Raw genomic sequence first — 25622 nt, forward strand, 5'->3', positions numbered from 1 at the left:
GTGGGGGCCCCTGGAGGTGAAAAGCCGTGGGGCAAATAATAGTAATAACTGTAATAATCACCCCAGCAGCTCATTTGATCACAACGTCCCCATCAGGCACACAGTTATTGATTGCTCTGTTTTGCAAATAAGGAATGGGGGGCGGGGTAGGCACAGAAATGCACAGTGACTTGCCCAGGGTCACCGGAGGGGGAAGTGGCTGGGTCTGGACTCGAACCTAAGCCTGGCAGATTCCCCACTATTGGCCACACCACCCCCACCTCCCAATGCCACATCCCTCTGCCCACTTCCAAGAGAGACTGAGGTCTGAGGGTCTCCAGCCATCGGACCGCCCTCTACGTGCGCGGATGACCACAGGTCGAGAAAGCAGAGCGGGGTGGGCGGGGTGGTGAGGGAGGGTGTCTGTGGCTGAAGCCCCTCTCCCTCTATGGGACCCCTGGGATATAGAGAAGGAAAAGCAGGATAGGAGAGAGATGGAGAGAATGGGAGGCGAGACACTCCAAGAGGGGACAGGTAAGGGGGTGCAGGGTCCCAGGCGGGCCCGAATGTCCGGCGGAGTCTCCTTCCAGCCCCACTCCCAGCCAAACCTGGACGTCTCTGGGGTCTCTCCGACCCAAAGACCCCGGCAGGGGTGACCCCGCCCCGTGCAGGGAGGGGGCGGGGCCTGCGGGGTCCCCGGCTAATGGCAAACAGCTGCCGCTCCCCACACCGGCCCAGCCGCCAGGCCGAGGCCCAGCCCGGCCGGACGCCCGGCCGCCTTCCCGCCGTCTGGGGCCTGGCTCTGCTCGGCCACGGAGGAGGGCGAGGGGGGACACAGTGGGGGTAAAGAGGTAGAGAGGAGGATCGAGATAGGGGAGAGGGGCAGAGGGAAGACAGTGATGCGGGAAAGGGGCAGGACACCTGTAGGAGGATGCGGCCGGGGAAGAGAAGCAGGGACGGGGTCAAAGACGGGGAGGGGACAGAGACGCGGGGGAACGAGACACTCCAAGTACGGAAAGTTTAGACCTAGATGGAGGAGTTGGAGGCAGCGGCTCGTAGAGAACGGCGAGGTCGCGTCCCGGGATTGGGGGTGGGTGGGGTGGGGACCACGCTCGAACCCCGAACCGGACTCGAACCCCGACCCAGCCTCGGGTCCTACTCGCCTCGCGCGCTCCGGCCGCCGCCGTCCCAGCGTCCCGCCGCCCGTGCGTCCTCCGCGCGCCACCGCCCGGCCGCCCGGCCCTCGGCGGTGGCTCCGCCCCCGCCCTGCCCCCTCCGGGCCGGCCCCGCCCCCAGTCGCCTGCAGCCTGGACGGCAGTGGGGGGAAGGGGGAGACAGGAGATGCCGGGAGAACGCGATTGCACCTGGACTGCAGGTGTGTGGGTGCGCGCCCGAGCGAACCGGTGTCGTCCTCTCGCCCCTCCTCCCGGAGTCCCCAGGGCAGGGTCCTCCCCACCGCTGCAGCTGGGCGCCGCGGGGGGCGGGGCTGGCCGGGGCCCAGCTCCGGGAGGGCGCGGGCGCGGGCGGCGGCGGTGGCGGCGGGAGGTCACCCCTCCCCCAGCCGGCCCAAGGCTGGAAGCGGCCCAGCACAGGCCTGGTACAGGGTGGCGTGACGGCCGCGCGGTGGGGAGTGGGGCTGGGTCAGTGCGAGGCTGCACAGCCTCCGGCTAAGCCAGACCTGGCTTAGCAGCCTTTAACGGCAGGCTAAGCAGCCTTTAACTGCTTGGTGCCTCAGTTTCCCCAGCTGTAAAACGGGGTTAAAAATGCTTCCTACCTGATAATGGCATTGAGAAGATTCACTAACCAGGAGGCAGGGGCCTGATGGAGGCCCCTCAGGCAAAAGGGCCCATAAATGGGGCAGTGTCTATCTCGGCGCCCTTTAGGGCAGGGCTGAGTACTCTGCAAGGGTTTCACTAAGTTACTATTATTCCCCATGGGCACGTGACGTTGTTATTTGTGTGTCGACTCCTCTACTAGAATGACAGCTCCACAAGGGCAGGAATCTGCCTGTTTGTCACTGCTGTGCTCCAGGCACCCAGTGAGTTCTCAGAGTCTGTCAAAGATCAGGGTGTGCGGACATGACCCAGCTCCCAGGATCCACATCAAACAGGCTGCTTATGAAAACCATTTTAAATTAGAAAAGGTAAGAAGCATCAGTGCACACAGATGGGAACAGAGGAACAGAGGGCCCAGCCCCGTGTGCAAAATGATCACCCCACAGCCCAGTCAGTGTGCAGTGGGGGAAAGGCACAGACGGTGGAGGCCAGGGTGCCGGTTCTTCTGGGCCTGGCTTCAGGCCTCGCAGGCTCAGAGGTCGGCCTTCCGGAAACTTGCTCTGTTCAAGGAGTTCCTGGGGGAAGAATGAGGTGGGTTAACGCGGCCAGAGGGCTCCCAACTCCCGAGTGCTCATCAGCCTCTCCGTCCTTCTCTAAAGTCACAGATTCTCTCTTGGAATCTACCACCGAAGATAGGAATTGTGCCCATTTTACAGACGTGGAAACGGAGGCTCAGAAAGGCGAAGTCCCACGTCTGGGAGATGACCAGGCCAGGACGTGAAGTGGCTGCCCAGAGCCCGCCCGGCACGCATGCATGTCCACAGAGTTGCACGTTTGTGCAAAGCTGTGAGCGTGCACACTGGCGCGCGCGTGGGTTGACACGCGCCTGTATGACGGCGCCCATCTGTGCCTGCCTCTGCCCTCTCTCCGTGGTCGGGGGCGGGGCCGGGCACCTGAGGCCTGCCGTGGGAGGCGCCAGCAGCTGGGGCAGGCGCTGGGTGAGCAGGGGCTGCAGGGCCTCCCGCAGGCGACAGTAGTTCCGCTCCAGCTCTCGGTGGTACTCCTTCTGGTCTGGCCCTATCAGGGCCTTGTTCTTCCGCAGGGCGTCCTCACACCTGGGAGAGAGATGGCAGGAGATGACGCCCGGGGGGGGGGGGGGGGGGAAGCAAGCCTGGAGGTGGGGGGCAGTCCAGGGGTGGGGCCAGGAGCTACAGTGGGAGTCTGATAGGCGGAGGGCACTCAGAGAGGCGGGAGCTCCATAATGGGCATCGGGGATACAGAGAGGCTGTATGGGGTCAGGAAGGCAGAGCCGTGATGGGGGTGGTGGGGGGCGCGGGGGGCAGGCCTACTTCTTGCAGAAGTCCTTGAAACAGAGCCGCAGCTTGTTATGATGCCTGAAGAGTTTGGGGTCTTCCGGGATCTCCGCCAAAAACACCTGGGCCACCTCCAGGGGCCCCTGCGGGGGGCAGAGGGGCTCATGAGGGTGTCTGCATGGCCCCTGGGGTGCTTCGGGCAGCCTGCAGGCCCCGCTGGCTGTACCTGGTTCACAGTGGGCCCCACGGAGCCCTGCAGCACCATCTGTAGCATCTTGGCGTCGGGCGGGTCCTGCTCGGTGGCGAAGGCCAGCTCCCGTGTCTTCTTCTGCATGTCTTCGATGGCCACCTCCACGGGTGTCAGCACTGTCTGTGGGGGGAGGGGAATGGCAGGCACTGGCTGGGGCCTGAAGAGGTCCTGACCCAAGACGGCCCCCGGGCAGCCTGGACCCCTGCTGGGGGCGGAGAGGGGTTCCCAGAGGCTGTGAAATGAACAGAGTGTGTGGGGACTTCTGCCGGCCTGGATCTGGCGGGGGGGGGTGGGGGGGTGGGGGGGGTGGGGGGTGGGGGTGGTTCTGGTCTCAGCTGCCTGTGTCTGGCTCTGAGGACTCGGGGCGGGTGGTGGGCCAGTCTCAGGCTGGCTGGGTGTGGAAGCAGAGGTTGGAGTCTGAAGACTGGTGTCCGGGCATGGGAGTTTAGGGTCCTCTCACCTCCCCGACCTGGGTGTGGGGGTACTGGGCCTCCCTTGACCTTGGGTCGCCGCACCTGCCCTCCCTGGGGCCCCGCCCACCTCCTCGCGGTGGCACACGCGGATCCGGGTCTTGATGTAGGGGAAGGCGTGGTCTGTGCTGAGCAGAGTCTTGCGCTTGTGCTGCTCTGGCAGGTCCCCGTGCGCGCGCCCGTCAGGCGTGAAGGGCGTGCAGAACAGGAAGGTGCGCAGCCCGTAGTTGCGGTCGAAGTAAGTCACCCGGTCCTTGAGCTCGTAGGTGTCGAAGTGCGGTTCCACGTAAGTGATCTGGATGTAAGCCTGGGACGCAGGGCTCAGGAATGAGGCTCCCACGGCCCCAGTACACACACATCCTCCCTGCAGGACCCCATCCCTGGAGAAAGGGGATTTGGATCTCTTTGGGTCTGGGAGCTTGAAATCTGGGGGGTCCCACATCTCACGTCTCCAGGTTTGTGGCTCTCCCAAGGAAAAGGATTTGGGGTCCCCAAGGGAGATACGCTCTGAAGTTTGCCTCCCTGGATATGGGAGACCCTGGGATGGTCAGGAGTCCTCACCTTCTGTGGGTCAAGCTTGGTCTTGTCCACGGGGTTCGAATCTTTGACAATCTCGACCACGTCCTCCCCAAACCTCTCCGTGTAGAACTCCTGGGGACACGGGGCTGACTTGGGGCCACAGAGGAGCAGCCCCCACTCCGCCCAGGGCAGCCCAATGCCCGTCTACCCCCTACCGCTGGGACGTGCCTCCAGCCGGTGTGAAATCTCAGCCAGCTTCGTGATGGACGGCTCTTTATACACAAACTCCTGCTCGTCCAGGTCGCCGAAGCGGGCACCATAGAAGCCCACACGGAAATACGTCCCGAACACACGCTGCATCTGGAAGAAGGGGAGCTGTGGCCCAGGAGGCCCCTCTGGAGGTCCCCTTGCCCCACATGCAGAAGAGGTGGGCATGGGCAGGGGGAGCCCAAGAACATGAAGTCACAGGCACAGTTGGGGGGACCCTGAGAATATTGGGGCATGGTCCCTGACGACTGCCAGCAGCTCACAGCCTCTTTGTCCCCGACCTTTATCTCCTGCCTCCCCCAAATCTTTGTTCTCATTTAACACAAGCCCCTGGTTCCCGATTATCCTCGCCCAAGCACTTCTTCAGAGTCTGGATCTCAATATGAAATTAGGATTAGGGCTCTGTTGCTAGGGCTCTGTTGAGTACAGCTGTGTCCTCAATGCCTACAGCGCTGGGTATACAGCAGGTGCTTGATAAATGCTTGAGTGGCTGAGGGGATGCATAGCCCTCTGGGACAGAAGCCCTGGCTGCCTTGTTCCAGGTCATCTCCCCCCCCCCCCCATTCCCCACCACCGTATACTATCCTCTACCAGAAAGAAAGGGCGTAGCTCTGTGTTCACTCACCAAGGCCGATCCGGGCAGGGTGGGGCGGGCACAAGGGTATTGGTAGGGAAGGGAGAGACATTGTCATGGGAGAGGTCAGAGGTAAGAGTCCCCAAGCTCCAGGGTCCCAGTCTATGCTGCCCTGTGAGTGCCATTCTTTGGGCAGAGACCAGAGATCTGGGACTTGCCTGTCCCACCCGGCCCCCACCCAGCCCTCCCATCTTGGCTCTGGGTTCCTGCCTTCTTTGGCCAGAAAATTCTCCCCAATCTAAGAGATGCCTAAAAATAGACCCAAGTGGGGGAGAGGCGGGAGAGGGGGAGCACTAAATGGCAATGGGGAGCAGAGATCCTGGGGGAAGCTGGGGAGACAGAGACAGACGGATTCGAAGAGACTGACAGAGAGTGTTGAGCAAGACAGGGAGAGAGAAAGAGACAGGGAAAGGGACCAAGAGACAGAGACAAAGAGAAATACAGAGACAGACAAGGAGGGAGTCAGAGCCCCCCCCCCCTTCCCCCTTACAGGCAGTGACCAAGCTGGCCCTGCCCGAGGGAGGGGTGTCTCTGGAGAGGTCCCAGCTGGGTGAGTCACAGGCTGCCCTCGGGATCTAGGGCAGGGAGGGGGACCTGAGGGACGGAAAGGGGGGGCGGGGGGAAGGGGGGAAGAAGTGGAGGGTGCGTCATCACCTACTGAGCACCAGCCCCTGCGGCCAGGCGGCCATGTTCCTCCAGCACCCCCTGGTGGTCCCTGACCACTGATGACCAGCCATCATGGGGGCCCCAGAGGCAGGTGGCCACTGGGCTGACTCACCTCCCAGCCAGAGCTCTGTCAGAGAGAGAAGGGTCAGAGTCAGCTGAGCCGTGGTGGGGGTGGGAGCTGGGGCCAAGGGCAGGGTCTGGGAGGGCATCCCGACCCACCTGGTGCATGATCTTGGTGAAGGCCTCCTGCAGTTTGCCATGCACGGCAGCCAGCTTCTTGTAGTCTCGGTGGGCTTCCAGGATGGGGATGAGGGTCTTGTAGACCTCGTTCACTGCCTCATAGAGCCCGCCCTAGGGGGTGGGGCACATCAGGATTCCCAGCACCCTCCCTAGTTTTCTCTCCGTGCCTGGAAAAGCCCACCCGCTGTGCTACTACCCGTCCTCCAGGGCTCCGTCTTCTATCACCTCCTCCAGGGAGGCCACCCTGATGGGACACCCCATCCTGGGGGTGTCCCCAGATGGGGGCACCAGTCTTTCCACTTGGCCCCCATAGACCCCTCCGTGCTCTCTATCATGCTTATGATAGACTAGGTGCTGTATACATCTGCACTTTACCCATGTTCCTTCACTGGGGGGAGGAGCCTTTTTTTTTTTTTTTTTTTTAATTTCACAGAGAGAAAACGAAAACTCAGAGACACAACTCCCCAGGGCCAGGACCTGAACACCAGCCCTTCTGGCCTAGTACCCAAGACCTCCACCCCCAGCTGCCTCTTGGCATGTGGTCACCACCACTCCCGAAGTGCCCCTCACCCACAGCCGGTGCCACCATGAAGCTAGCAGAAACCCTGGGAAGTTTCCTGACCAACTGTGGAGAGGTCTGCGTGTACCGTCTGGTTTATTCCCCTGAGGCTTTTGTTTGAGCCTTTAACAAAATGACAATAGTGAAAACCCCACCAGGGGTCTGGCAGCCCAGAAAATAAATCTCACCGGAAAAACCTGACTCCGAATCTGAGCGGGACTCCAGACCTCATCACCAGTTCCCAGAAACGTGGGGACAGAGGAACAAGTAAAGCAACACCATGGGGACACAGCCGGCCTTGTTCAGGCCAGAAAACCCCTTGGAACAGGGGTGCGTGGGTGGTTCAGTCGGTTAAGCGTCCGACCTCAGCTCAGGTCATGATCTCACGGTTCGTGAGTTCAAGCCCCGCGTTGGACTCTATGCTGACAGCTTGGAGCCTGGAGCCTGTTTTGGATTCTGTGTCTCCCTCTGTCTCTGCCCCTCCCAAATTCACACTCTGTCTGTCTGTCCCTCTCTCAATAATAAATAAACATTAAAAAAAATTAAAAAAAAATTAAAAGAAAGAAAATTCCTTGAAACAAAGCTCACATCTCCAACAAATGAAATGCAGGAAAAAGAAACAATTGCTTTCATGCAAGCAAGCAAACTGGGAGAAAACCTTTTTACAACAGTGGGAAATACAATGCCTGAGCCTCAACGTATCAAAGAAAACATGAAAAACCCTTACTGTAAAAATTGGGGAACTGATGCCGTTTTTTGTTTTTGTTTTCTTTCTTTGATTCAAAGAGCCTTAAGAGACTTGTCAGTCACAGCCATTGTGGATCTTATAAATGGATCGTGATTCGAACAAACCAAGTGCAAAAAAAACAAATTGTTTTGAGATCAGGAACATCCAAGCATGGACTGGTATTACAGAATTCCTGTTAATGGGGCACCTGGGTGGTTCAGTTGGTTAAGCATCTGACTGACTCAGGTCATGATCTCATGGTTTGTGAGTTCGAGCCCTGCATCAGGCTCCGTGCTGACAGCTCAGAGCCTGGAGCCTGCTTTGAATTCTGTGTCTCCCTCTCTCTGCCCCTCCAGCACTCACACTCTGTCTCTCTCTTTCAAAAATAAACGTTAAAAATAAATAAATAAATAAATAAATAAATAAACATTAAAAATTTTTTTGAAAAAAAAAAAAAGAAAAGAATTCCCATTAATCTGGTCATGTACAACTTGAGTTGTATACCAGGGTTTCATCAACGAGTCTGCACAGGGAGGTACTTGTGTGTGTGATGGTGTGATGGGGAGGGTTTGTTTAAAGCTGGAACTTCTCCAACTCCAACACACACAGAATCTCTGAGATCTTGTGAGAATGTAGGGTTCAGAGGGTTTGGGGGACCCAGGACTCTGCATTTATAACAAGCCCCCAGGTGATACCCATGCTGCTGGTCCTTGGACTACACTAAGGTTTAAAAACAAGAAAACAAACAAAAAAAACCCTAGCTGAGTAGTTGTGTGGGTTTCATCAAGCAATTTGTGAAAATTCAGATCTTGGGGCGCCTGGGTGGCTCAGTTGGTTAAGCGTCTGACTTCGGCTCAGGTCATGATCTCGCAGTCTGTGAGTTCGAGCCCTGCATCGGGTTCTGTGCTGATGGCTCGGAGCCTGGAGCCTGCTTTGGATTCAGTGTCTCCGTGTCTCTCTCTCTCTCTGCCCCTCCCTTGTTTGCGATCTGTCTCTCTCTCTCTCTCAAAAATAAACATTAAAAAAAATTAAAAAAAAACAAAAAAAAAAAACCCAAAATACTCCATCAAAACCAAAAAAACAAAACAAAAACACTGGAGGCAAAGAGAAGATGAACCAAGAGAGTAAATACTGGTGGTTGTTGGATTTGAGTGCTGGGTATGGGGGCGATGGTCCAATTTTTTTCTTTTAGGTGTGCTTGAAATTTTCTATAATAAAAAAAAAAATTTAATAGCGGCTGAATGTATCGAAGGCTTACTACGTCCAGGCCTCGTGTCAAGGGTTTTACAGGGAGAGTGGCAGGTAACGTGAGCTGGTGAAGGTCCCGGTTGTCCTCTGCAAATCCCCTGCCCAGAAAGGGACCAGGCAGCAGCTTTGCCGTGAGTGTCCGGGAGCAGGCGCTGGGCCCTTCAGCGGATCTGATGGTGCCACCCTGGCCCGAGCCCCAGGTCCCGCGGCCGGCCGCAGGCCTCACCATGGTGAAGTAGGCTGCGGCCTGCTCCAGCAGTCCCACCAGCCCCAGCTCCGTGAAGTGCTTCCCGGAACAGAAGCCCTCCTCGTCAGGCGACAGGATGTCGTCGGAGATGGCCGATTCCTCTAGCACGTTGGATGAGATGTTCTGTGGTGGGAGGTGGCGTTAGGCCCCAGCCCCACCCCACGGGTGCCACCGCCCCCCACCGCCAACCTGTCACCCGGGCAGCTCACCTGGAACGAGACGCAGCCCACGGGCAGGTAGCGGCTGTCCTCCAGCAGGGCGAGGTACTCGGCCACCAGGGCAGCCGCGTGCACCATGCACTGGGCGGCCTCCGCGTGGTTGCCCAGCTCTGCATGTTTCCCTGCCATGTTCTGCAACCACGTGAGCCGCAGGTCGGGGGAGCCCTGGTAGCCGCGGGCAATCCTGGCATGCATGGGGGGGGGGGGCGGGGGTGAGGAGGTGGAGCACTCGCCCTGTCCCCACTGCCTATCCCTCACTTGTCCGCCCCCTTTGCTTGTTACCCCAGCCATCTGCGCCTCTCACCAGCCAGGCTCCTCGGCCAGACCCCCATTTACGTGGGGCCTCCTCACCTATTGCTCTGCTCATTTCTTTTCTCACATGTCCTTCTACTTGTCTCCCACTGACCAGCCAATGGTCTCACCTGCTTAATCTTAAGCCACGCCCTGCTCCCCCATTCCCCTTGCTCGAGAACCATGTCACTGTCCTCCAGGCCCATCCATCCCATCTGCACCCTGCCTTCCATCTCCATCACCTGTTTCCCGTCTCCTACTCCCCTATTTCTTTTTATTTGGTTCAAAAATTTTTAACATTTATTCATTTTTGAGAGAGAGACAGAGTGCCAGCGGGGGAGGGGCAGAGAGAGAGGGAGACACGGGATCTGAAGCAGGCTCCAGGCTCTAAGCCGTCAGCACAGAGCCTGACGCGGGGCTTGAACCCATGAACCGTGAGATCATGACCTGAGCCGAAGTCAGACGCTTAACCGACTGAGCCACCCAGGCGCCCCAAGAGATTCTTTTTTTTTTTTTTTAATGTTTTTTAATGTTTATTTATTTATTTTGGAGAGAGAGAGAAAGAGAGAGCACAAGCTGGAGGAGGGGCAGAGGGAGAGGGAGACACAGAATCCAAAGCAGGCTCCAGGCTCCAAGCTGTCAGCACAGAGCCCGATGCGGGGCTTGAACCCACGAACCATGAGATCATGACCTGAGCCGAAGTCAGACGCTTAACCGACTGAGCCCCCCGGGAGCCCCACCCACTCCCCAATTTCTAACCAAACCCCTCACCTCTCCTCCAAATCACTTCTTTCCTGACCCATCGTCACTAGTTGGTACCTCACCTGTCCCTCCCACCTGTCCCCTTCACTTGTCCTTATTCTCATCTGTCGCCGTCCAGTGTGTGTTCACCTGGCACCCTTTTCCCCGTTCACTTACCTGGCCTCCCCTTACCTGTCGCTGTCACCATCTATTCCCCTATCACCTGTCTGTGCGGGAGAACGGCCGCAGGTCCCGCCTGGCCCGCCTCACCTGTACATGAGATCGATGAGCATCTCCGGGTCCTCCTGATGCTCCTTCATCTTCACCGTGTCCGTCAGGATCATGTGCAGGTTGAACATCAGGTCCTGGACCTGGAGCCGGGGAATGGCCAGGGGCCAGTGAGGGCGTGGAGAAGCCACCAAGCGTGCCGGGCAAGCAGGGAGGGCGAAGCACAGGCTGAGGAGGGCGTGGCGGGGGCGTGGCGGGGGCGTGGCGGGGGCGGGGTCACCTGCTCCGCGAAGGTGCTGTCCCGCAGCCCCACGTCCTCCTCCGCATAGGTGAGGATGGTCTTCAGTGACCGTCTCAGGTGCTCTTCACTGAAGCTCTGTGTCGTCCCCACCAGGGACGAGAGCGACATGGTCACTTGCATCTTCACGCGGGCAAAGTTCTGAGAGGAGCCCGGGAGGAAGAGCACGCCTGTGAGGCCTCGGACCCTCATCCCCGGGGCCCGATTGACCTGCCCGCGCCACCCGTCCCCCTCCTGCCCTCCATCTGCTGCACTGACACCTCCTACCTGCCCCTCCTACTTACGTTGCCGATCTCGAAATTCTGGCGCATGAGGAGGTAGAGTGAGGCGCTGGCGTGCGTGCGGATGGTGCTGATGCGGCTGCCGCAGTGTCGCAGGAGCCTCAAGCAGAGATCGGCACACAGCTCTGTGTCCTCCTCGAACAGCAGCTCTGGGAACTGTCCCCCAGGGCGAGACAGACACTAGTCGGCCCCTCCCCATTCTGGCACGGAAGGTCCCGGATGGGGGCGGTGGCAGGGGCATCTGTGTTCTGCCGGCTTTGGCCAAGCACAGTGGGCTTTGGAATCAGACCTGGGGGAAGCCCTTGCTGTGTGACTCTGGGTGAATGACTCTGCCACTCTGATCCTCAGTTCCCTCCTCTGCAAACCATGGCTAAGGAGGGTCTGTCCCATGGGGTTGCTGAGCACATGGCAGGTGCTCAAGGGCGGTGACTATTACTCTGATAACCGTGACCGTCGAATGGGGCTTACCTTGGACACCAGGGCTCGCTGTGTGGCCAGGCCATGCTGCAAGAAGAGGGCACTCTGGGCACTGCCCAGACTGTACAGCACAACTTTAAGCACTGCGCCTAAGACGCTCTCCCGGGCCTCTGACAGCATGACCGTCTAGGGGGTCAGAAATCCAGCTGTTAGGGACTGAGCGGCTGACGGGGTCAGGGAAAGAGAGGGATTGTATGGCCAGAGATCACGAGGCACGGTGATGGGGTCGGAGGTCAGGGAGACGCTGGCTCAAGCCCTACCTGCACGATGATCTCCAGTGTGTCCAGAACCACCAGGCTTGCCTCGGTCGCCAGGTTCCCGTCCACCAAGGCCTCGTGTTCCATTTCATCCTTGGTCCTGGAGGGGACGGGAAGGGGTTGGGGGCTGAGGTCCAGGGACACCGGTTTTTCTGGAAGCCGGTCTGACCCCAGCAAACTACTTCCCGCCCACACCCACTTGTCCACACGGTCTGAGGTCTGTCTCCAGTGTGTGATGCTCTTCCGCCAGCGGACGTTCTCCTGGTTCCCAAAGGGACTCCTCTCTGAGACACGCGAGGCGCATGTTCACGGATGTGAGAAAACACAAAGACGTGACCGTGAGGAGACGCGCTCAGGCGTTAAGATACACGTGTGGGATAACCCGTGAGGACGCTGGGTGACACGTAAGCATGCGAAGGGAACACGTAGTTAAACATGAAGGACGTGTGAGGACGGACAGGGAACACAGATACCCGTGTGCACAGGGATGATGCACACGCTTATTTCTGGGAAAAATGAGCCAGACATGGAGGTAGGGATGCCCCCCTCCTGGGGTCCCTCAGACAAAGGCTGGGAGCAGCTGGTGGGGACGTGCACAGGACGCATTTCCCCCTCACCACGACTCCGCCGGACCATCTCCTGTCGTGCTCCAATAGTGCCCAAGATGGCTTCCTCCAGACGAGCCTTCATGTCCAGTGACTTCTTGAACGTGAGACTGTTGATGCGCTCAAAGGCCTTTTTCCCCTGTGAGGACAGAGAACGGGTTCAAGGTTGACTCTGCCCTTTTCTGTGGGACCTGGGGTGCTTGGTCCCACTCATTCATCCTTTCTGACCTCCAGGATCCTGTGCCTGGAGACACAGTTCTCCCCTTTACTGAAAGGTCTTGGCACCTTCCAGAGTCTATTCACAAAGGCAATTCTCTCTTTTCTCTTTGGCTCAGCACAGAAACAGTCCACCCCTTTACCCTCAAACCTGCAGGAAGCTGTGCATGAAGACAGTCCACCCCTTCGCTCCCGCCCACAGCACCCCAGGGACCTGTACACACGCTCAGCCTGCCTCATACAGCCCATCCCCCACCCCCCGGCCCACCCTCACCCCCACACCTTGTACTCAAAGGCAGCGAGGCAAAGGTACAGCAAGTCCAAGAGACGACCCAGCTGAGGGAGGGCAAGGTCAGCAGCCCAGCGCTGCAGGAGGGCTGGCTCAGCATTCTTCAGGACCCACAGCACACACACCAGTAAGGTCCGGCTGGACTCAGCAGAGAGGGGGCAGCCTGAGCGAGAAGCCTGGGGCCAAATAGGGGAGAAGGTGTTCAGAAGGGGCGGAGTTGATTTTCATTTCCTCCAAATTAAGACGAGAACTGGCCTGTCAGTATATCATTACATAACTTCTATTACCAGGTTGGAGGGTGTCTCTGGGGACCAGTGCCATACTCACTGCCACTGGGCCCTGGGAGATGCTAGCCCGGGAGCCAGGGGCTAGGGGGCCACCAGCGATGGCCATGGCCACTGAGGGGTTGATGGTGCCTCCGATGTCCCCTTCCCCTTCTGTGTCTGAGTCGAGCATCGAGGCCAGTCTTGACCGTTGACCTGGGCCCTCTGCGGGGAGGGGCAGGAGGACAGGAGAAAGAACCCTTGGTAAGTACCATCTCTGTCTCATATTCTCGCCCAAAGTTCACCTCCTCAGGGAAGCCTTCCCTGATACCACTCCCCCAGACCAGGCTGAGGTCCCCCGTCATCTATTCTCAGAGCTCACTTTTTATGCTTGTCATTAGACATGTTTCTCACGCAACTGTTCATGGGATCCACAAAGGCCTGAACTCCATCTGCTCTGGCTGCTCCTATATGCTCAACACTTAGAATGTGGCCTGGCCCACAGGCATAGTAAATGTTTACTACGAGGAAGATGATGATGGCGGCAACAATGGCAGTAATAACAATAATAATTAACAATAATAAATGCACCGCTATTACCACAGCATCAACTGGCACTTACATAGAGTCTCCGCTGTGCCAGATGCTACTGTAGGCACTTTGAAAATATTAACTCTTAATCATCAAAACAACCCTGCAACACAAATACTCTTATCATCCCCACTTTATGGGTGAGGAAACTGAGGCACAGAGCGATTATGTCATTTGCCTGGGGTCACGCAGCAAGCTAAATTAGGATCTTAAGCTAAATAGTCTGGTTCCAAACTCTATGATCTTCAAAGAGTAGCCCTCATACCCCCTCTCAAAAAAAGTTTCATCAGAGAGACAGGAGCTGCCGACAAATACAGAACTGGTCTCACCCCAGAGAGTCTTAGAACATTAACTGAGCTTAACTAACACTCCAGCCCAGCTTAATCTAGCTCGGTTCCTGACCAGATTGAGGTGATCAGCCCATTATCCCATCTGCCTAAGAGAGGGAGAGAGGGGCCCTCACTGGGAAAAGAGGACATTGCTTCAGTCACGATGCTTCCTTCACATACAATGTCCAAGATACGATAACGAATTACAAGACAAAGGAGGAGGCTAGAAAATATGATGGACAAGGAAGAAAAAGACAACAGAAGCAGGCACACACACTACCAAATGTTGAAGTTAGCAAACAAGGACTTTAAACCATAAAGTGGCAGAAAAGACGGACAAACGCGGTTACCAAGCTGGGAAATTACAATTGAGAATTGGAATCTACAAAAAAAAAAAAAATCAAATGGACATTTTACAGCCGAAAATGATAACATCTGAAAACTCAAAAGACTAGATGCAGCCAGAGAAGAGATAAGCAGAGAGCCTGAATACAGGTGAACAGAAAAGTTGCCCAACTGCAAACAGAACGGAAAAGAGAATGGAGCACAGTGGACACATGTGATGCGATCAAGAGGTCGAACGTACGTGTAATTGGAGTCCCAGAAGGAGAGAGGCGAGAAAAGGAGGCAGAAAAAAAAAATTCAAGAGATGAAGACTGAGAATTTCCCCCAAACGACAGAGGGGATCAACCCAGAAATCCTAAGTCTGTGTTTCCAACTATACACTGTCCCCCAGGTGCCAGTGAATGTGGAAGACGAGTGAATGAATGAACACGGGGCTCCAAGCACCCCCTCGCCCGATGCTCCCCACCTTCCTCTCCTCGTATTCTCTTCCTAGAAGATCACGTTAGAGTAACGACTCCCGTTTACAGTGGGGTGACTGCCCCAGTATGCCGCTCCCCAGAGTTTCACATAACCTTAGGAAGTGGCCGAGGCCACCACTGTCCCCATTTAACAGGCTCAGAGAGGCCGATGGCTTTCCTGGGCCCCACGACAGCACTTGAACCTCCTCCCCTGACCCCACCACCCGCGCTTTTATTCCTAACCCTGCGCCCCCCTCCCCTTCCCCCGTCCTTCCTGACCTGAGCTCGCCGGGATCCATCCAGCCCCTGGATCGGGTAACCCCGTCCTGCCCCCGGCCCACTGACCAGCAAAATCATGCAGCCGTGGCAGCGTGTCCCGTGCGAGTGACAGCAGGGGTAGGTACAGCTCGGCCACACGGGCCTTCACGGCAGCCTCGGTGTAGCGGGGGTCAGCGTCATGGCCACAGAGCAGACTGTGGACGGCACTGATGGCCTTCTTGTGCAGCAGGGATGCCCTGTCGGGGAGGGAGGAGCTCAGGATGGGGTGGGCGTGGCCCCTGGACCTTTCCACCAGCCCCGGGGGCCAGAGCGGGGCCTGTGCTCACCCCTCGGCCTCAGGTTCCAGGGCCAGCGCCAGCTCCGTCAGCAGGAGCCCAGCCAGAAAGTGCTGCTGCCGGAACGGCCCGCTCAGCTCGAACATGCTGGTCACCTTGGGGTCTGGGGCCTGGCTGGAGAAGGTGGAGCTCTGCAGAGGGGAGGAGGAGGAGGAAGCGGGGATGGCAGGAGGTCAGGGGTCAAGGGTCAGAGGCGAGCGACTGGAGTTACCCACGTGTGAGGTGCCAGGGCCTGGAGTCAGAGGTCTGAGAAACAGCAAATGGAACCCTGGTTGAGAGCGAGGATTTAGGGGTGAGGAAGGAGAAGCCGGTCCTCCCGAGAAATTGGCAAGAAGGAAGGGCAGAGGTGAAGGGTCAGAGGTAAGGGGTCAGGTCCCCCGGGCAGCGGCCCACTGTGAAGCGGACAACTGAGGGACCCACAGAAGACGGGTTCAGGCGAGAGGTCACAGGTCAAGGGGAGGAGCCAGAAGAGAGGCCAGCCCACCTGGGAGGTGGTGGAGGATACAGAGGGCGAGGGCGAGGCCGGAGGCGACAGGGGGCAGCAGGGGAGGTTGAGGGTCACGTAGTGCTCGTGGCTGCACAGGATGCGGGTGAAGTCCATGCGCAGGGTCAGCAGCAACGCTGGGTTGGGGGCCGACTGCAGCCGCGTGGCCACCTGCGGGGTAGGGGGTCGGTGGGTTACGTTGCTCGGCCCGCCACACCCACGCCCTGCCCTGTCACCTGCGGGTGCGCTGTTCCCGCCAGGCCCGCCCCTACCTGCTTGTAGTGGGCTCGGACCAGGCTGAAGACGAAGCCTCGGTCCGCCAGGGACAGCAGATCGCTGAGGAAGAAGGCCAGGCTGGCGTTGAGGCGCTCGGCCAGCTCCGCGTCCTGGGGGCACAGGGTCTGTCAGCCCAAGCCCACGTGTCCCATCGGGCCTCAGTCTCCACACTGGGCCACCAGGGACCTCCAGGACCCGCCTCACTGCACCACGGCCTTGGGGCTTCTTGACGTGCCTTCATTTCTGGGTTGTCCTCCTCTGACTGTCCCTTCCGGGCCCCACGGTTATGTGTCTACACTCCTCGGGACTCTGTTCAGAGCACTGTTTTCAGGGCCCCCCGGGTGGCTCAGTTGGTTAAGCGCCTGACTCCTGACTTCGGCTCAGGTCGTGGTCTTACAGTTTGTGAGTTCGAACCCCACGTCAGGCTCTGCACTGACAGCACAGAGCCTCCCTGAGATTCTCTCTACCCCTCTCTCTCTGCCACTCCCTCTCTCTCTCCCTCAAAAGTAAGCAAATTAACTTTAAAAAATAAAATAAAAAAGGGGCACCTGGGTGGCTCAGTCAGTTGAACTTCTGACTTCAGCTCAGGTCACAGTCTCACAGTTCGTGGGTTCGAGCCCTGCATCAGGCTCTGTGCTGACAGCTCAGAGCCCGGATCCTGCTTCAGATTCTGTGTCTCCCTCTCTCTCTGTCCCTCCCCTGCTCACATCCTGTCTCTCAAAAACGAGTAAACATTTTTTAAAAAGATATATATAAGTAAAGTCATCTTAAAAAAAAAAAAAAAAAAGAGGGACGCCTGGGTGGCTCAGACTCTTGATCTCAGCTCAGGTGAGATCTCAGCATGGGTTCGAGCCCTGCATCGGGTTCTGCACTCACAGTGTGAAGCCTGCTTTGGATCCTCTGTCCCCCTCTCTCTGCCCCTCCACCCCTCACTCTCAAAAATAAATGTTAAAAATTCTTTTTTCAAAGAACCCTGTTATTTTTCCTTTCATTCGATTTCAATAACACAACATGGATGGCAGAAACTGGCTGCTGACTCCCCTCAAATCCTCTCCCCTCTCAGAGTACTGGAATCTTCCTTCCGAGTTCAGAGCTGGGTAAAGACTACATTTCCCAGCCTCCCGTGTAGCTGGGGATAACCATGTGACCACATCCTGGCCAAAGGGGTTTGGGAAGCAGCGATACGGTCGCTTAAACAGAAGGGACAGGTCCTCCTGTTCCCACCCCCTTGTCACACATCATGGGGCAGGTACCACGTTGAACCGCAATGGCCAGCCAGGCCCACCCTGTGGAACCCCCTGCAACCCACCTATGCTCAGAAATCAACTTTGGTCACATTGAAACCACTTGTGATTATGTTTGGGCAAATGAACCTCTGCCCTACTTGGTACACTCTCAGCAATCATTTTAAGAAGCATATGGGGAGCATCTACCATGTGACAAGTCCTGCGAACCAGACAGACATGGTCCCTGCTGCCTGTCCAACTCACAGTCTTGGGTGGGGGGAGGCAGACAATAAATAGAAGACTTGGAGATACTCCCATGTGCTCTGAAGGAAACTGAACAGGGTGCTGTTTTGAGAGAAGCCCCAAAGACAAGAGAAAGCCAAGAGGAGAAAGGCATCCGGAGCCCAGAAGATAGTAAGTGCAAAGGCCCTGGGGCAGGACGTGCCTGGAGAACGTGAGGAACAGCAAGAAGGCTGCTCCTGGCTGATGCTTGCTCTGCCCTCGTGCTCTCATGAGCCACTCTGTGGCTTCACAAGGTAGCCTCGGTGGCCCTCACTTTCCTGCAGCCCCAAAACACAAAACACAAACCTGCCTTAGCTCCGAGTCCACGGTGGGGACAGAGACTGGGTGTTTGTTGTGCGCTGAGCCTGACACAGTCAGTGCTCGAGAAAATGTCAAATAAAGCAATGAAACCACTGGGGCCCATCACTGATGCCTCCCTGGCAGCTGGGACGATGCTGCCTCTCGGGGCTGCTGTTCTCTGCAGCCCTTTCCGAGGGACGTTTCCTCACAATCTGGGTCAGCCCCTGGGAAGATAGCCCCTGGGGAGGCCCCAGTGGAACAAGGTCGAGAACTTTGAGACCAGCCCAGAGGTCGCGGGAGATTGCACAAGGGCTGACTTGGGTTGGGCCAGCATTTCAAAAATCTGGAACGTTCCTTATCAAATCCAGAAGTCCCATTTCTCCTTAAAAGTCATGCGTCCTGGCCACAGCTAATGGGTACATGCCCTCTAGGCCATCAGAAGCCTCACTCTCCCCAGGTGGTGAGGGCGTGGGCTTTGGAGATGGTGGCTTGGGTTCAAATCCCCATTCTGCCCCTTCTCAGTTAGGTGGTATCGGCTTGTGACCAGTCATTCTCTGCCTCAGTTTCCCCATCAGTAAAATGGAGGCAACAATAATACTGACTTCACGGGGGTAGTTGGGAGAATTTAATATGATCCATCTAACGTGTTTAAGATACACAGTAAGCACTCAAATGCCCAATATTGCTACTATTATCATAATTATTTCCTGCCCAGCTCCTGTGAACACCGGAATTAGTGATCCAGGACCTGGACAATCATCAAGGTCTGAGAACATCGATGTCCATTTATTGAGCACTTACTGTATTCCAGCACTGTGTAAGGGCTAATGGATCTGTGCTATCGCCTTCCCACCCTCATCAACTTCCCATTCTGACCTTTGCTCACTCTACTCCAGCCATACTTACCTCCTAACTGCTCCCCTATCAGCCCAGGCATGATCCTACCTCAGGGCCTTTGCACTCGCTGTTTCTACTGCCTGGAAGGCCCTTCCCCCAGACAGGGCATAAAGTGCTCCTTCCCCTCCCTCAAGTCTCCTCGAAACGTCAGCTCCACGAACACATAGATTTGGGTCTGTTTTGTTCACTGCTGTGTCTCTAGCATCCAGCGCAGGGCTGTGCCCACAGTTAGTGCTCAAGAAATGGATGCTGAGTGAACAGGCTCATCTGGCAAAGGGGGTTCGTGGTTCCCCGCCTGGCCTGCTCTGCGGCCTCTCGCGGACCCCTCCCACTGAGGCCCTTTCCCTCATACCTTGTATACCCGGGTGATGACTTCCAGGCCCACAGAGCCCACGAGGGCCGCGATGTCGTCCAGGAAGCGCCCAGGGAAGCGAAGCTTGCGGGGCGTGTCCAGCCGCTGGCCCAGAAGCAGGTGCAGGGCCATGCTTTTCACCTGGGGGCGGGGCGAGAGCGAGGCGGGGTTGAGGGACTGGACTGGGGGCGGGGCTCACTAGAAGGGGGCAGGGCTCGAGGGGCTGGGAGTGGTACTTTTGCAGCAAGGAGGATGGGCTAGAGGCGGCCCTAACGGGTCCTGGGTGGGGATTGAGCTGGCAGTGGGCGGGGCCTGAGTGCCTCCTAGGCAGGGTTGGGGAGGCTGAGGGAGCCCGGGAGGGGCTGGAGTTGGTCTCCTGGGGCTAAGTATGGGGGCGGGACAGAAGGTAAGACTTGTGGAGTGGGACTTGAGGGAGCCCACCTGGGTGGGGTTTGGGGGCCCCCCTGGCACCTCTAGAAGAGCTTGGGGGCAGAGGCTCAAGTCTGATCACAAGGGATTCCCTCTCTCTCCGGGGAGATCTCTTGAGAGCGAGGGGTCTCCTCCCTCGTTAGGGGTCTCTCAGCGGTCTCTACAATCTCACAGGGAAGGTGGGGAGGGGTCTTTTCTCTGCCAAGGGGGCTTCCGGGGGCCTCCCTCTGGGGAGAGATCCCCCTCCGGTGTCTCCTGTCTCACTGCGTGGGGGTCTCTTGGGACCATTTCCCAGGGGTCTTGGGGGCAATCTCAGAGGGCTCCTTCCCGAGGAGAGGGCCTCCCCTGGTGTCCCTCGGGCGGGAAGGAGGGTGTCTCACCATAAGCTGGAAGAAGAACCAGGCATGTTGCAGGACCGTCTCTCGCACGGCGCTGCCGCTGACCACCCACTGCAGGGCCAGCTCCTCGTGAAGCAGCTGGGGGCAGGGGCAAGGGTCACAGGGAGCTGAGGGGCCCGCCCCATTCCCTCCTCGGGGTGGGGGGGGAGGGGGCGTGACCGGGATGGGATGCAGCTGCATGGCTTGGGGTTAGTGTAGCCGGAGACCATGCAGGAGGAGAGGGAGCAGAAGGAGTCAGCATGCCCTTTCCCTGGGCCTTCTAGACCCTGCTGGGCTTCGCTTCGGGGGAGACAAGGCGCTCTGGGGCCAACGCTGTGTCACCCGCCCCCTCCCTCCCACTACCTTCTGCACAGTGGGTCTCGGCTGGGTGGCCGGTGGGGCCAAGGAGGAGCCCTCGAGGTAGAAAGAAGTTCGGCTAGAGCTGCAGTCGATGGCCTAGGATGGGATGGCCGGGGGGGTCAGTGAGGATGTAGGCAGTATGGACGGGGGACAGGCGAGTCCGTGTGGATGGGCCGAGGCGGCATGGACGCGAGAGCAGAGGTAACAACGATAAAGGTGGGTGACGGAGGGGAAGAGAAGCATAGTGAAGACAGAGAAGACGGTGCCCAGCAGGGTGGACGGGAGAGGCGAGAATGGGGACAGGAGCCCTTCGGCGAGGGTGGACGGGACACGGGCACACACCCAGCATGGGCGAAGGCGGCAGAAGGAATGGGGTGCGGGGTGGACACGGTGAAGAGGGAGGGTGCGGTCCGAGAGACTCGGGGAGGTCGGGGTAGATGGAGAAGGGCACCGCGGTGGAGGAGAGGGTGTAGACAGTGGAGTGGAGTATAGACCTGGGGTCAAAGCGAGGACAGAGGAGACAGAAGAGGAAAAGAACAGGACAGAGATGAGAGGAGGTGCTGGTGAGGCACAGCGGGAGCAGCCGAGAGCCCTGGGTTCCGGGCCCGGCCCTGTTTGAGCCTTGCTTGCAGCCTCGCACGGCCTCGGTGCCCCCATCTGTGAAATGGGGATGGGGACCCATGCTCCCCTCCTCCTTTGCTGGTCAGGAGGTGAGGCCGCTAGCAAAGAAGGGAGGCCCGGAGATGGGGCCGGCCTCACCCCTGGAACCTGCACGGGCCTCGGCACTCGAGGGACCCCCAGCTCCCACAGTCCCAGCAGGGCCCTGGCCCCTCAGAACACACTAAATGGGCCACCCACTGGCAAAGGCCAGACTCAGCGTCCCCTCCTGCCTGGAGTGCACACCCTCCTACACCTTGTCACTTCCTAGATGGTCTCCAAGGCCCAGCTGACACGCCAGAGAACTGAGGGCATTGGGGGAGGCCCAGTTAAAGATGTTGGGAGGGGGCTGGCAGGGCCCATGAACCCAGATTTCCAGCAGTCTCAGGAGAAGACTGTCTACAAGGTCCCATGCTGCCAGCAGTCCCCCGCCTGCCTTCAGTGCAGGTTGCCTGGGTGATGGGCATGGAGCTGGAACGAGGTCTGGGGCCAAGTGTGCAGGGAAACCCCCCCCTGCGGCCTGCTCTCCATGGCCAGGGGCTCTGAGCTCGGTCCCAGCGTTTGCATGTGCCTTTTCCTCCACCCGCAACACCCACCCTTCGCTGACTGGCTCCGTCTCACCCTTCAGGTCCCGGCAAAAATGTCACCTCCCTGGAGAGCCCCCCCCCCCCCCGGACCACAGAGAGGAGGAGGCTGGTGGCCTCGTTTCTGTTCGTTTCTTTTCCCCGCTTTCACACCCTGTGCTCAGACTCGTGTGTGTGTTCGGTCGGTGTCTGTCTCCAAGGCTATCTGGCAGCGTGGGGGCCAGGCTGGGCTGAGACCTAGCCCGAGAAGATCCTGCCTGTGACGCCCTAACTCGTTCCCAGGCTCGAGACCGCGGAGCTGGACACTTTACCCGGAGTCTTTACCACATCTGAAAATTTGGAGCCCGGGGCCCAGGGCAGGCCCAGAGCTGAGGACCCAGGTCTCTCTGAAAGCAAAGCCCCTCCCCGCACCACATCCCTGGGAAGGGACAGAGTAGGGGGAGCTGCCGTCTGCCTGAAACAGGATGGGAGAGCCCAGAGGGTCAGTCCTGGCCCTTTGGCATCATTCAGGTTGCCACATCAAGGGGACAGTTGAGTCTCCTGAACAGAGTGGATTAAGGAGGACATGTACAGGCCATGCAGTGCAGGCAGTGAGGTTATAGTGGCTGGTTTTGCATATCCTTTGCATGCTATTTGCATACCGCCCGGTCCCTTCTGTCTCTGCCTGAGGCTGTGGTCTGTAGGGCAGCAAAAGGCTGGTTCAGACGACTGTGATGCCTACGACACTGACACTACAGCCCCTGAGCAAAGGCAGAAGGGGTCTGCCGCCTCCTTCAGGCAGCCCCCCTAGGTTAGTGGGCCACAGCCAGGAAGGTGGGAGGGGCTCATGCTGAGATGAGGGTCACACACGTGCAGGGGCAGGTAGGGAGGGCACCTGTCTGGGGTCGGCCCCGCAGTAAGGGGGTGCCCGTCGCAGCACAGCCTTGCTGCCTCCTGGAGCATAAGCAGAATTCACCCAGGAGTGTGAGCGGTCGATACCCTGGAGATACACGGGTAGGAGGTGGAATCCATGGGCAGAAGGTAGGGAGAGCAGAACGAAACACCAAGCGTGAACACTGCCCTGGATCATACACGCAACCCCGGAAAATGTGTGTGCACGTCCGTGCGTGGGGTCCAGGCGCATACGCTCCCTGTGCACACACGTGCGTGGAGCGCACATATACATGCGTGGGGTACGTGAGTATATGCCCTCGTGTATACACGCGCATGGGGTACACGCATACACGCTGCTTTTTTCAAGCAGGCCAACCTCCAGCCGCCCAGCCTCGGGTCAGCCTCGGAGTATGGAGCCCAGGGCAAAGTCTGAGTCACAGCTCCCAAGCTGTGACAGCCACAGACCAGCCGTGCAGCCGCCCAGACTCAAGCTTTCGTCCATGCTGGTGGTCTGGCGTTTTCTGTCCTCTGTTCCTCTGTCAAAACTAAGATCCTCCACCCGCCCACCTGGCGGCAGTGGCCACTGAGGCTAGAGATCCTGGGGTCCCCGCACCCTACCTTGCTGGCCAGGATGCGGGAGACCTCGTCGTCCACAGAGCCAGGGGCCACGGCCAGGTCCGGGTTGCTGCTGCTGATGCTCTTAGAGCGAGCCAGGTAGAGGCTAGCGGGGCGGCCAGGGCCACGGGCCAGCGTGGCAGCCTGCACCGCCACTGGAGGGGCCCCTGAGGATGGAGGGAATATGGTCAGCCCCCTGCCCCTGATGTCCCGTGGGCCCCCTGCCCCTTCCCAATCAGCCGTCTTTGGTGAGGTTGCTTTCTTTCTGAGCCTCCAGGGATCCTCACCTGTAAACGGGTATGATTATGGGTATGATAATGGCTGCCGCCTCGTAGTGATTTGGGGGAGACTGAAACACACTGAGAACAGTCCCTGCGCATAGTAAGTGCTCAGAGGCGTTCGTGGTTATTGCTAATTACTTAGCAAACAGAAAAGAACCCAACTTTATTGAACCCATGTTATATGGATCACTGTACCATTTAATATTACCAGCAGCCCCATGATGGGGTTGCCTTTATGATCCTCGTTTTACAAATGGAAAACAGACCCCGAGAGGTGAAATCACTTGCCCGAGGTCACAGGGTTTGTAGGAGGCGGAGCTGGGAGTTCAAACTTGGGCAGCCTAGCTGAGTCTCTGCCTCAAGCTACTGAAGATGCTTGTTGACCGGCTGAATGAGCCACCAGTCAAGCAACAGAGACCACAACTCCTCTCTTGCAAGCTGCCCAAACCTGCCAAGGCCTGTACAGCCTCTGGGCCTTTGCACATGCCATTCCCTCTGACTGGGACGCTCTCCTCCCTGATATTTCCTGCCCCCCCCAGGGCCTCCCACCAACACTTACCACTTGGGAAGTTGGGCTCGGTGCCAGGCAGTCGGAAGGCGTAGTGGACATAGGCAGCCAGCAGCGGGCAGTGACCACGGGCATCCTGGGCAGCCTCTAGGCTCCGGTGGACAAGGCTGACCACATGGGCCATTGCTTCGAAGGCCCCACGACCTAGGTTCACTGCCGGGCAGAGCACAGGTCAAGTTCCAGAGCCCTGGGCCTCCTGCCTCCCCCAAGGAACCTCTTATCTCCCACCTTTCCAAGGGGTTGTGTGGCCACCAAAGGGTCACAGTGGACCTGCTCTGGGCCCGGGGGGTTGGGAGCCACTTTTCAGAAAGGAAAACTGAGGCCAGAAAGGAAAGTGAGCTATAGGAGGTCGCCCGGGACCAGGGGACTGAGGGGCCTTTTTCCAGATGGGGAAACTGAGGTCTGAGGGCTCACCGATCTGGCCGCCAATGATTGGAGGCCGCACGACCAGATGCACGAGCTTGTCCAGCACGTGGTGGGAGAAAGCAACAAGTGGCTGGGGGCTGGCGAGGCGCAGTGCGGCTAGGCTGGCCCGCAGCTCCTGCTCCACAGTCCCCTCACTCAGCACGGTGTCCTTGAGGCGGAACGGGAAGGCCCCTTCCTCCAGGACGTGCACCAGAGTGAAGAACTTGTCCAGGTGAGGGTCCTGAGGGTGGGAGGAGCTGGGGTGAGCAGGGTGGGGCCAGGGCTCCATGTCAGGGAAGACCGTAGGGGGTTGCGGGGGTGCGGGGATGCGGGGTGCTCCGTGGGCCAAAGACCAAGGCCGGAGATCAATGAACGGACTATAAACGAGGAAAGAGAGGGGTACCGGCTGGAGGGAGGAGAGAAGGGGAGCGACCAAGGGCCAAAGCCCCAGCTGGGATGGTCACTGGCATGGCTGAGTCAGCAGCTTCCCTGGGAGCCCGGCCTAGTTGACCGAAGTCACGTCCGTGGCCCGAGGCCAGGCCTCCCCGGTCAGCGGGAGCTGTTGCTCAACTCCAGGGCCGGACTCCTGGGTTCCCCCACCCCTACCTGGGGGTGCACAGAGGACACAGCAGTGAGCTCCACGCTGAACACGCCCTTGTGGCCGTCCACCCAGCGCATGCCCGGCAGCGCCACCTGCGGGAGGAACGCACCGGGTGGGGACTGGCCAGCCCTCCCGCACTGATCAGCCATTGCAACACTGTGGGCAGAGCAGAGCCCCCCCGGGGGAGCAGCCGGGTCCCCTGCCCAGCCCAGGGGGGTGCAGATGGGAGGCAGCACTATGGGGGTCCACTGGGTAGGCTGCAAGCCTGGGGTACTAACGGAGGAACAAGGAAAGGAGGCCCGGGGTGAATATTATTGAAGGGAATGAATCAGGGAAGAGCTTATGGGCTCTTGGACTTGAAGCTCCCAGGGCATTAATGACAGCTCAAGGGTAAGTGGGAGGGTGACAGCATTCATGCGGGGGATGGGCCCTGGAGGTACTCCTGGGGTGATCGTGGTCAGAGAGGCAGGCAGGATTGCTAAAGGGGGACCGGGGCAGAAAGGCAATGGGAACAGTGAGCGCAAAGGCCACAGGGTGGGGGGTGGTAACGAGGCAAGGCTAGTGGGGGACACGGAGGGACGCACGGAGCAGGAGACACAAAAGCAGTACTGCAGGGTGACGAGGGGTCCTGGAGGTCGTCACAGAGGACAACAAGGATCC

At 58.4% G+C, this 25622-nt stretch overlaps 1 protein-coding gene and 1 long non-coding RNA gene across 4 annotated transcripts in view; one reads left to right on the forward strand and one right to left on the reverse strand.

Annotated features, from left to right (window-relative positions):
• Positions 1-1324: 1324 nt before the first annotated feature.
• On the forward strand, positions 1325-2556 carry LOC122213983. The gene is made up of 3 exons (XR_006199716.1): positions 1325-1354; positions 1957-2122; positions 2414-2556. It is a non-coding gene; the product is annotated as an uncharacterized LOC122213983 (long non-coding RNA).
• Positions 2116-25622, reverse strand: part of DOCK6 (dedicator of cytokinesis 6) — a 43103-nt gene continuing 19596 nt past the window's right edge. Inside the window, exons 19-50 of one of the 3 annotated variants that reach the window (XM_042928471.1) lie at positions 24968-25054; positions 24371-24602; positions 23948-24109; positions 23111-23274; positions 22494-22598; positions 20382-20474; positions 20022-20117; positions 19213-19353; positions 16152-16265; positions 15880-16050; positions 15387-15526; positions 15127-15296; positions 13123-13283; positions 12789-12971; positions 12303-12429; positions 11885-11969; positions 11689-11785; positions 11420-11554; positions 10955-11107; positions 10653-10811; positions 10415-10515; positions 9104-9296; positions 8874-9017; positions 6093-6224; positions 5986-6000; positions 4535-4660; positions 4349-4438; positions 3858-4094; positions 3294-3437; positions 3104-3210; positions 2708-2869; positions 2116-2329 (exon numbers count right to left, since the gene is read on the reverse strand). In XM_042928471.1, the coding sequence (XP_042784405.1) occupies positions 2287-2329; positions 2708-2869; positions 3104-3210; positions 3294-3437; positions 3858-4094; positions 4349-4438; positions 4535-4660; positions 5986-6000; positions 6093-6224; positions 8874-9017; positions 9104-9296; positions 10415-10515; positions 10653-10811; positions 10955-11107; positions 11420-11554; positions 11689-11785; positions 11885-11969; positions 12303-12429; positions 12789-12971; positions 13123-13283; positions 15127-15296; positions 15387-15526; positions 15880-16050; positions 16152-16265; positions 19213-19353; positions 20022-20117; positions 20382-20474; positions 22494-22598; positions 23111-23274; positions 23948-24109; positions 24371-24602; positions 24968-25054 (4269 nt within the window). In that variant the 3' untranslated portion in view covers positions 2116-2286. The remainder of the gene's footprint in view (positions 2330-2707; positions 2870-3103; positions 3211-3293; positions 3438-3857; positions 4095-4348; positions 4439-4534; positions 4661-5985; positions 6001-6092; positions 6225-8873; positions 9018-9103; positions 9297-10414; positions 10516-10652; positions 10812-10954; positions 11108-11419; positions 11555-11688; positions 11786-11884; positions 11970-12302; positions 12430-12788; positions 12972-13122; positions 13284-15126; positions 15297-15386; positions 15527-15879; positions 16051-16151; positions 16266-19212; positions 19354-20021; positions 20118-20381; positions 20475-22493; positions 22599-23110; positions 23275-23947; positions 24110-24370; positions 24603-24967; positions 25055-25622) is intronic. The other 2 variants (XM_042928469.1, XM_042928470.1) reach the window with 2 other exon arrangements.

This window comes from Panthera leo, chromosome A2 (assembly GCF_018350215.1).
Source record: "Panthera leo isolate Ple1 chromosome A2, P.leo_Ple1_pat1.1, whole genome shotgun sequence".
Taxonomy (NCBI): Eukaryota; Metazoa; Chordata; class Mammalia; order Carnivora; family Felidae; genus Panthera; species Panthera leo.